This window comes from Camelina sativa, chromosome 20, assembly GCF_000633955.1.
Source record: "Camelina sativa cultivar DH55 chromosome 20, Cs, whole genome shotgun sequence".
NCBI classification, from domain to species: Eukaryota; Viridiplantae; Streptophyta; class Magnoliopsida; order Brassicales; family Brassicaceae; genus Camelina; species Camelina sativa.
This window is the reverse complement of record NC_025704.1, coordinates 24,629,841-24,641,580: the sequence shown is the minus strand read 5'-3', so window position 1 is coordinate 24,641,580 and position 11,740 is coordinate 24,629,841. Positions and strand designations below refer to the sequence as shown.

Sequence of the window (11,740 nt, the reverse complement as noted above, 5' to 3'; positions counted from 1 at the left end):
CTTCTTGATTTTGAGCCTTGGTCTTGCTTTCCTCAAAGACCTCTTGTTTAGCTTGACTTGGAGATCCTTAACCATACCAGTTAACTCTTGAACTAAACTCTTAAGCTTTTCCACAGAATCTTCTTGAAGAGAGGGCTTAGCCTTTGGAGTTGCCTCACCACTTAAACCTTCTTGACCACCTTTGTCCTTGATAGTAAAAAGCTGATCATCAATGGTAGGAAGGTTGGTTGGGTTATAGATGTTGAACTTCATAGCTATACCCTCAGCAATGTTCAAAGTCACAAGACCTTCCTAGACATCAATAACTGCTCCAACAGTGCCTCCCAAGAATGATAGGATCTTCAGGCTCCTTGTCCATCTCTAGAGCCACAAAATCAGTGTGAACCCTTGCTCTCGCTATCTTCACTGGAATGTTCTCCAACTTGCCAACCACATCTCTATTTGACCCATCAGCTAGGCATACATGAAGGTTGGTGGACTTGAAGTCAGTGTGCCCAAGCTTTTGAGCTATAGAATAGGGCATCACACTAATAGATGCTTCCAAGTCACATAGGCACTGGTTGTAGTGAAGATAGCTGAGTGTGCAAGGTAGATAGAATGGACCTGGATCCTTAAGCTTAATTGGGATGATAACTCCTCCAAGGTCTTCAAGATCCTTCTCATCTTGAGCTTGAGCCTTCTTCTTTGACAAATCAAGCAAAAAATCCCTATAGAGAGGATATGGTTCATACTGTTCCAAGGCAGGTCCTCTCTCTTCTTCTTGATAAGCAATGATGATCTCTTGTATGACCATCACTTCCTCTTGTTTCTCAATCACAACTTCTTCTTTCAAAGCCTTCTCATCCTCTTGTTGCTTTGCCAACATTTCTTTTTCTCAATAATTTTCCTTAATTCCTTAAGCTTCTGCGCTTTGAAACGTCCTGGGAATGGTAGAGGCAGTTTGTAAGCAGGAGAAATGTAATTAGCAGGCTTAACAACTTCTCATCCTTCAGCTCGATCGACCACTCAATCATGCACTCGGTCGAGTGCTGGCTCGAGCTCATGGTCGAGTGCAATGTCGGATTCAGATTTCTTCTCACAAACTTCACTCTGAACTTCAAGAAATGACCAATCCTCCCCATCTTGAACATCACTGTCCTCAGTGACTTCTTCATCAGAGATATGAATGGCTTTTGCAGTGAACTCCCTTGGATTTTGAACAGCTTTTCCAGGGAGTTGGTTGGGCTTAGGAGCTGAAGTTGAGGCAATGTTGCTCTCCATAAACTTCACTCTAGAGTTGAGACCTTCAAACTTCATGTTAAGGTCATTATACTGGGATGTGAGCCTTTGATTCAACTCAGCAAACTGTTTAGCCTCCTCAATCTTTCCTTGTGTTTGCCCAATCAACAACTGTTGCATCATTGCTCTTAAGTCTTGTTCCTGGCCTTGGTTAGTCTGAAACCCTGGTGGGGGACACAATTGGGGCTGGAACACTTGTTGATGTTGTTTGGGGACATAGTTTTGTTGCTGTTGAGGTTGTTGAGGTGGATAGACTTGATCTTGGGGATTTGCTACATTGGTGCGTCTATAGCAGAGGTTGTTGTTCTTGAACCCTCCTCCTTGGTTGTAGCCTTTGAATCCACCCTGGTTTTGCATATAATAGAGCTCAGCAAATTCCCTCTCCCCCTCTTGAACTGGAACCTCTTCTTCACCAATGAAGTGAATAGACTTTTGTTGGCTAAGGAGGATTTTATCAAGCTTCTCATTGACCATCTTCAAATCCTTCTTGTACTTGTCCTCTTTGTCAGTGGGGGTGGACCTTATGGTTCTGTCATAGTCCTCACTATAATTCCCATCAGATTGAGCAAGATTCTCAACTAATTCTCATCCTTTTTCCACATTCTTGTTGAGGAAGTTGGCATTTGAAGCTGTATCAAGAAGCATTCTGATTTTGGGAAGCACTCCTCTATACAATGTACTTAGGAGGGACTCATTGCTGAAGCCATGGTGAGGACACTGAGTCTGAAATCCTTTAAACCTCTCCCAATCTTCACAAAAGCTCTCATTGTTTCTTTGAGCAAACCCAGAAATTTCATTCCTCAATCTAGCAGTCCTTGCATTGGAGAAGAACTTTGCCAAGAAAGCCTTCTTGCAAGCATCCCATATGGTTATTGCTCCATTAGGAAGAGTCTTCTCCCAAAGGTGAGCCTTGTCTCCAAGTGAGAAGGGGAATAGCCTTAACTTGAATCCATCCTCACTTACTCCATTAATCTTTGTGAGATCACATATTCTATCAAATTCATCAAGGTGGTCTAGGGGATCCTCCATTGGCAACCCATGAAATTTGTTGGCTTGAATCTTGGAGATTAGTCCACTTTTGATCTTATAATTGTTGTTTGCTACTGTGGGAGGCACAATACCAGCTCTCTGGTTGTGGGTGTTGGGTGCATCTCCAGCACCAATGTTCCTTGGTCTTGGAACTTGATCTTGTTGCTCCATTAACACTTGATCTTCTTGCTGTTCTTGTACTACTCTTCTTGTTGTTGTTGATGTTCTTGTTCCCCGGCAACAGCGCCAAATTGAAACACATATGTTTGTGGGTGTGATATGATGAATGTATGGAATGGTGAGATATGAATGAATGGATGGCAGAGTGTTTCAATTCCTCTTATGCAATTGTAGTACAAGAGGTGTCAATCCAATCTGAGAGTTTGCAAGCAATCAGGATGTGCATATATGTCTAAGTCAAGCCAAATGCAAAGGATGTTTATCACTGACAATCCTATTGATGAATATAAAGTGCAGAATATAAAAGCTACTAGAACTAGATGCTAAATGTAAATGGAACAGAATGATTATGACAATTATGAAGCTAGAACAGAAATAGAAACTATAGTAATGCAAGTATTGAACTAATGCAAGGCAAGTAAAGAACAGGATACTAAGTGAATGCTACTGAAATGCAACTAGAATGAGACAGGAAGTAAGACAGGACAACTACAAAGCATAAACAAAACTTCTGGTGATGAACTCGAGCAAGCACTCGATCGAGTGTAGATCGAGTGCAGGGTCGAGCTAGACAAACGCGAAAAACAGAGCAATATGAAAGCGAATCAAACAACAAGCAAGCAGCAAGATCAAGACTAGGAAATCAATAAACAAGGAAGGCCTTGAGGAGGGATTCATGGGCTNATGGTTATTGCTCCATTAGGAAGAGTCTTCTCCCAAAGGTGAGCCTTGTCTCCAAGTGAGAAGGGGAATAGCCTTAACTTGAATCCATCCTCACTTACTCCATTAATCTTTGTGAGATCACATATTCTATCAAATTCATCAAGGTGGTCTAGGGGATCCTCCATTGGCAACCCATGAAATTTGTTGGCTTGAATCTTGGAGATTAGTCCACTTTTGATCTTATAATTGTTGTTTGCTACTGTGGGAGGCACAATACCAGCTCTCTGGTTGTGGGTGTTGGGTGCATCTCCAGCACCAATGTTCCTTGGTCTTGGAACTTGATCTTGTTGCTCCATTAACACTTGATCTTCTTGCTGTTCTTGTACTACTCTTCTTGTTGTTGTTGATGTTCTTGTTCCCCGGCAACAGCGCCAAATTGAAACACATATGTTTGTGGGTGTGATATGATGAATGTATGGAATGGTGAGATATGAATGAATGGATGGCAGAGTGTTTCAATTCCTCTTATGCAATTGTAGTACAAGAGGTGTCAATCCAATCTGAGAGTTTGCAAGCAATCAGGATGTGCATATATGTCTAAGTCAAGCCAAATGCAAAGGATGTTTATCACTGACAATCCTATTGATGAATATAAAGTGCAGAATATAAAAGCTACTAGAACTAGATGCTAAATGTAAATGGAACAGAATGATTANCTCATAAACCCAGAAAATACTGAAACTTGCATCAAATGAAAGAAAAAGCAAATATCTACAATATTGAAGAAGGAATTAAACACGAATTCTTAATATCTTGAANAGAACAGGATACTAAGTGAATGCTACTGAAATGCAACTAGAATGAGACAGGAAGTAAGACAGGACAACTACAAAGCATAAACAAAACTTCTGGTGATGAACTCGAGCAAGCACTCGATCGAGTGTAGATCGAGTGCAGGGTCGAGCTAGACAAACGCGAAAAACAGAGCAATATGAAAGCGAATCAAACAACAAGCAAGCAGCAAGATCAAGACTAGGAAATCANAGCCAACTCGACCCGGTGGTCGGTCGAGTGACCGGTCGAGTTGGCTCCTCTCATGTATCTTCTACTCGGTCGAGTCCCTCTCTGCACACGGTCGAGTGTCTGGTCGAGTGGGCGGTCGAGTTGGACTTCAGACCTTGTTTCTTCAGCCTTAACTCTCTTGCTTTCTCCTCTTATTTGCTTCACTTCTCCTCCGCTTTGCTTCCATGCTCCTTAACCTCCAAAATCACCTGTTTATGCATGAAAAGATGCAAATGCATTGCAACTATACACTAATGCATGATTAGTGCTAAAACTATGCAATAATGGTCAAAATGGATAGCAAAAGATGCAAAAGATGTGAATAAACTAAAGAAAGACAGGGTAAAATATATGAACATCACCTACCCCTCGCTTCCAAGCTTTGTGTGATCATTTGACTCAAGAGTAAAATAATGGGGTCACATGTAATTTACCTATCCCTCTAAACTGATCAAAATCATCACATCTTTTATTCTCTTATTTTTTTATAAACAACGCTCCCAGGAAAAATCTTTTAAACTAAGGGAGAGTAGTACCAAATTTTTTTCTTTTCTGAAATCTTACTTGTCAGGTATGAACAAGGAGTCAAGCCCTATGAACATCAATCTCCTTGATTAGGTAAAAAGAAAAGCGCATAAATTACCTCAGGCTTTTGTAGATTCTTTTGGAAATTTTTGGATGTCTCTGGTTCACTGGTCAGCCTTTGGATTTTTCATTAGTCGGAGTTTGGACTCAATCTGCAGCATTAATCAACCAAGGCAGTACACTAAAAAATAAATCATAGTTCCCAACAAAAATTTTGACTCAATAAAACAATTTTTTTTTCTGACTGTCAAAAATAAAAATGTAGTTAGTAACTGCCTCCCACAGACTTAAACAACAGTTGTCCCCAGTATTATCAAGTAAGAGACTGGCGAATAAAATAAAATAAAATAAAAATAAAAATAAATCAAACGAAAGAGGAAAAGAAAAACCTACCAGTGGGTTGCCTCCCACTAAGTGCTTGTTTTCAGTCATTAGCTTGACTGTGTCGGATCTCAGGCATCCGGTGGATTGGAACATGGCAATGAATGCTTCCGAGAGAATGTTCTCTTCATCCAAGGGGGTGCGTAGGCATTAGGTACATGAGATCGTCCAAGGATGTGAGTATCATGACCAGGGTGAGACTGAGGTATGGGTGGCTTTCTTTTATGTCCTACAAAATCATCAACAGAAGAAACATGCACTCTACGATAATCCCGTAGCTTGGTTAACTGCAAAACGGTGTTTGTACCTTTGAAATTCTTATTGATGAATGGAGAAGGTTTGGGTGAAGAAGATGCATACCTTGGCCTTACCTGTGGGTTCTTGACTGTGGAATGGTGAGATTTCAGCTTTACAAGTGGTCTAGGACTTCCAGCTAAGGAATCAACTCGAGAATCTTCGGTTTTAGACAAGTCTTGACGTTCTCGTGGAGGTTTGTTGATCGATGCTACAGCTGCATCGATCGATGTTGAGCCTGCAACTCGTGTTTCTTCAACGATTCTGCAACTAACCTCTGAGATCCATGTTTCCAATACAAAAACGTCATCTACCAGCGGCTTTTCATGGATCAGGACCTCATCATGATCTCTAGTACTGATTAGATGATCTCCACTCCAACCTTCAAGCTTAAAAGCTTGCTTAATAACTTCCTCAACAGGCTCCAACTCTTTGACATACCCAACAGTAACGTCTCCAAGAAGCTGATCATCATCAGAAGCAATTTCCACAGAAAATGTCTGACCATTAGTAGTGGAAGCCCTTCTCAGCTTGTCCATCATAAATTTCATAACCAAATCATCTACATTCAGAGCTATGTGTCTCTTCATCACATCTATGATGGCACCAGCTGTAGCCAAGAAAGAGCGTCCTAAGATGAGAGGATCACTAGGCTCTTTGTCATACTTCAACACCACAAAGTCAGTGGGAATCATGCAATCTCCAATCTTGATTGGAATATCCCCTAAGACACCTTCAAGAATCCTTCTAGATCGATCAGCTAAGATAAGAGAGATCTTAGTTGGCTTGAAAGCTGTCATCCCAAGTCTTACATCAACAGAATGTGGCATCAAGTTGATACTAGAGCCGAGATCACAAAGAGAGTCAGGAAACCTTCCTGTGGAGATAGAGCAATCTAACACAAAACTTCCAGAATCTGGTAACTTCTCTGCAATCCTACTCTGAAATCTGAATCACTGAACTCACTTCCTCAGATACAACCACTTTCTCTTTCCTCTCTTTCTTCCTTTGTGGGGGCTGGTTCAATAGAATTGCACCAATGTCCTTGGTTAGCAAAACTCCTTGCTCAGGGCTCAAACCATTAGTAACCATTCTCTTGACATATCGCTTAATCCCAAGAGAAAACTTGACTGCATCAATCAAAGGTATCTCAATCATTACCTTGTCTATCATAGCCTTGCATCTAGCTTCCTCAAGCGCCTGCTTTGATCTCCTAGACTTAGGAAAAAGGAACTTAGGCTTATAGGATTTTTTTGAATCAGATGGTGGAACTCGATCAGAAACCAAAGCTGTTTGTGGGGAGTGTCGATCGACACTGATGGAGTATCGATCGACGCTTGGTGGTGATTGCATCGATCGATGCTGCTGTGTGTCGGTCGATTCTAGCTCCACTATCGTAACATCGTCTCCTACCTTCACCAAAATTGCATTACAAGAATGCTTGGGGTTTGACTATATTCTTCAAGATAGAAATTCCTCTTGTCTTTTAACAGACCTAGCAGTCTGAATCACTTGATTCTCTAGCTTCTTAACATGAGTGTTTAATGCATCAAACTTCCCAGTCAGCTCAGTGTATACAGAATCAACCTTCCCATTGAAGTCTACTGTTGACCTTCCAAAATCTTTCCAAGCATTGATTCCATCTTGCTCTCTGAATTGGGTGGAGGGAGGGGTTGGTAAGAAGAAGAACCATAGTTCCTGGTGAAGTTGTTGTTTGGATTTCCTGTGAAGGAATTCTTCTGACTAAATCTCTGACTTTGATACCCAGCTCCATACACATAGTTGACATCTTCTTCTGTAATCTCTGGCTTTGGCTCAAAAGTCTCAACATCTTCACCAATATGGACAGACTTCTTTCCCACAAGAAGATTGTGCACTATATCCAACTTAGAATTCACTGTAGCAAACTGATTTGAATCATGCCCTTCATGTGCTCTTTTCCGCTCTAGGTCTGCATTCTTAGTTCTATTTCTTGAGGCTAGCCTTTCAATCAATTGTTCAGCTTCATTCGGATACCTTGCCTTGAAGTTCCCATCACTAGCAGTATCCAAAGCCATCTGATATCTCCAGTCAATACCACTGAAAAAGATACTAATCAACTGCACCTCTGAGAACCCATTACGCGGACAGTCCTTTTGATATGCTTTGAATCTCACCCAAGCAGCTTTGTAAGATTCAGCTGGTCCTTGTCTAAAGGTTGAAAGATTAATCCTCAGTTCATCTGACATTGCATCATCATAGAAGTAGTTGAGGAAAGCCACCTTGATGTCATTCCAGGTCTTCAGAGATCCTGGTTTCAGTTGCCAGCCAATGAGATGCTTCCCCAGCAAGAGAGTAGGGGAAAAGCTTGTAGTAGAGATAGTCCTCTGTGACTCCATTAGCCTTGATGCTTTTGACTATATCCTCAAAGTGCTCAATATGGTCTAGAGGCTTCTCATGTGGCAGATTTTGGAATGGTCTTTGTCCAACAAGAGCAAAGTAGGCAGGCTTCAACTCAAAATCATTCCTTGGGAATGAAGGAGGGACAATTGCGGATCGATTCTCATAGAACAAGTCTGGTCTGTTGAAGTCCGCAAAAGGCTTAACAAGCTCTCCATTGTTGTCCCCTCTAGCCTGAAGGTTCTACTGGTTGTTACCATCCAAATCAGCTCCATCTGCACCGGCTCCGGCATTGCGTCGATCGACGCCAATGTTGCGTTAGTCGATGCCTTCTTGGTTGCGTTGATCGATGCCATCATTGTGTCGGTCGACGCCACGTGCATCTTCCTCAACCACAGGGAGTTCTTCCTGAATCACTCGTCTTTCAGCATCAAGTTTCTGGCCTTGTTCGTTGCACACAGGACCCTCTTGATCCCTCAAAACTCCAGCCTCATCTGGTCTTAACATGATTGTGTTGACCACCTTTGCTGATTTGGCTGCTTTCTTGTTGTCACGCTCTAGTTTTCCTAACTCTTGGTTTGTAAGATTCAAGGTAGGACCTGTTTGATTTTTCCTAGTGTTGGGCTTAGGCATATACTTGAAACACACAAGAGAAAAGAAACAAAATCGTGTGAGTAAAACAGAAAAAAATAAAAATTTCGACAAAATCAAAGACTTTAATCTAATGGTGAATCAAAAGTGTCCCCGGCAACGACGCCAAAATTTGATATGCTCAAATTTACCTAGAGCTACTCTCTCAAATTAAGAGATCAATTGTAGTACTTAGGGATCGAATCCACAAAGACTCCAGATTCACACAATAGATTAATAATCTTTTAATTATGCTAAACCAAAATATTGTAATTAAATTGCAAGATTAAACAGAACATAAAAGAGATGTAAATTCAGATGGATGAAACGCTAGGCCTAGAGAAATTCTTAGGAAATCATGGAAAATCAGATCAATTAATTAAGCAAGCATGATTCAATAATTAATCACTGTTCTTGAACTATAAACACAATTGTAAAATAAGTCAGTTCTCACTGCAAATATTATCTAGATTTAAAACCAGAAAATTCAAATCTCTTTGTAAAATTTTAGGTTAAAAATCAGCAATAAAATCAAGTTTAGATAAGTTCACAAAATAAGTAATTCAAATATTTTTGCAATAAGTAATTTTGCTCATCAAAGGTTTTATCAGGAAAATCTATTATATTCTCATATCAATCAATTATCCTAAGATCTAAATCCAGATGACTAATCAAAGATCTAGTATTAAGAACAACCAAAGATGAATATCATAGAAGATAATGAATCCAAACAATCAATCTAACAATCCATAAAATCCCTAATGAGAAACCCTAAACCTAACAAGCAGATCTACTCAGACATAATTGTAAGAACATAAATCATGAATAAAATAGATAGCATTAAGAGATTAAAAGAAGAAGAAAATGAGTTATGAATCTTCTCTGAAGGAGTTTTCATTCTTCTTTCCAAAAGCTCTCTAAAAATCTCTCAGGGTTTCTCTCTAAAACGTTGCAGGGAAAAATAAAGCTTTGGTCTAAATAATGACCTAGAAAACCTATTTATATTGATAAAACACGTCCAGGGACTAATGATGCAAATATGGAAAACTTTGGGGCGGTTTTGTAAATCTTCAAAACTTGTGGGAAAAATTCCAATTCGTCTTGTGGTCACTGCATCGATCGACACTATCATCTGCATCGACCGATGCATAACTCTGAACTCGTCTTCCAACTTCACAACTCAGCCTCAATGCTTGAATGTGCTCCAAATCCTCCTATTTAGCTTCATTATGCTCTTATCCATGCTAAATCCTATAAATCCTGTAAAGACTCTCACGGACTCTAAAAACACCAAAAAGACTCTACAGATAAGAATTATATCATGGCCAAAAACACCTAAAACCCATGATATATCATTTGCTTTGATGCCCTTAGAAGAACTTGGAAATAGACTTGCCGGCCAATAATAGGAGTTCATGGCGCCTTCTTAAAGTCAAAGATCAAGGGACAATTGCTTGCTGCATTAGGCAGAGATGCAGACAATGGCATCTATCCAATAGCCTGGTGTGTTGTTCAAGTTGAGAACAAAGAAAACTGGTTATGGTTTGTGAAGAGATTGAAGACTGGCCTGGAGTTAAACGAGGGAGATGGTTACATTTTAGTGTCTGATCGACAAAAGGTATGTATCTAACTAATTTATTATATTGGTTGATAAATGTGAATGTTCTCGTTTTTAATATGTTTGGTTTTTGGTTCTTAATTAGGGGTTGATAAAAGCTGTGGAGTTGGAGTTACCACAAATAGAGCATAGAATGTGTGTTAGACAGATCTATGGGAACTTGAAGAAGGATCATCCTTCCAAGAAGCAAATGAAGCCACTCCTCTGGCATATGGCTTAGATCTATATTGCAAAACAGTTCGGGGAGAGATTGGAACGCATACACGCTTATGACACTGGTGTGTATGATGATATTATGAAGTCGAAACCAAAGAGTTGGTGTCGTGCCTTCTATAAGATGGGAAGTTATTGCGAAGATGTTAACAACAACTTCACAGAATCTTTCAACAAGACCATCGACAAAGCAAGGGAGAAACCGTTTGTGGCAATGTTGGAGACAGTTAGAAGACTGTCTATGGTTTGGATTGCCAAACGTTCAGCTCTCTCTCATTTTCAAAAAGGTAATTAATTTTATTCAAAATTTAATGCAATTTTCTACATATGTAATGCAATGTTCTTGGTTTTTGATGTTTCAGGTTTATGTACTCCATGTGTGGCAAAGATTCTTGATAAAGAGCATGAGAAAGCTTCGGAATGTCAGGTGTATCCTTCTACTAATGGGTGCTTTATAGTCACAATGGATGGAGACAAACACAGAGTGTGTTTGCAAAATATGACCTTTACCTGCAAAAAATATCAAATCTGTGGGATTCCATGTGAGCATGTGTATGGAGTGATTCTGAAGAGGACGTTAAGTGATGATGACTATGTGTGTCAGTGGTTTCGAACTGCTATGTGGAGGCTTAACTACACAGATGGCATTAGTCCACAAAGGGGTGCTCGTCACTGGCCTTCGACTTTAGGTGACAATGTTTATGTTCCACCTGAGCCACCACAACCTGGGAGAAACAAGCTAACTAACATAGACAAGAAGAGGAAGCCAGGTGTAAATGAGTCTCCTGTCAAGAAAAAACCAAAACAGAAAAAAAAAAAAAAAAAAAAAAAAAAAAAAAAAAAAAAAAAAAAAAANAAGGCACTGTGGAATTTGTGGTTCTGATCACCATAACCGTAGGTTCCACCAGAAGAAGAATCAAACACAAGTTAGTTTGTTATAATCGGTTCTGTTTTAAATTATCATTATATTTGTTATAATCGGTTTTTTGTTCTCACTTTTATTTTTGCGTTCTTTCAGGCTTCTCAAGGTGGTAGAGGAGAAGTTGTTCAAGGTGGTGGACTTTCTCAATCTGGTGTTGGACTTTCTCAATCTGGTGGAGGAGAAGTTGTTCAGGGTGGTGGAGGACTATCCCAAGGTGGTGGAAGTTGAACTCCCTCTTTACTTTTAATATCTATTGCATGTTATTTAGAATTATGATTTGTGCTTTATTTAACATGTCTGAGTAATTTGCCTGTTAGGTTTAGGGTTTTTCATAGAGTTTTTATGATTTATTAGATCTGAGATTTTTAGGGTTCTTAATCTTTTAATGATCTTCATCCTTGGTTGTTCTTCACAATAATTATTGATTAATCACCTAGAATTGTTATCTTAGGGAAATAAATTGATATGAGAATATAATTGTTTTCTTGATTAAACCATTGATGAGC

At 39.7% G+C, this 11,740-nt stretch overlaps 1 protein-coding gene across 1 annotated transcript; it reads left to right on the top strand.

Annotated features, from left to right (window-relative positions):
- On the top strand, positions 10,437 to 11,462 carry LOC104772790. Its single transcript, XM_010497366.1, has 3 exons — positions 10,437 to 10,599; positions 10,675 to 11,084; positions 11,331 to 11,462. Exons 1-3 carry the CDS (start codon positions 10,437 to 10,439, stop codon positions 11,460 to 11,462), a joined length of 705 nt encoding a protein of 234 aa, XP_010495668.1.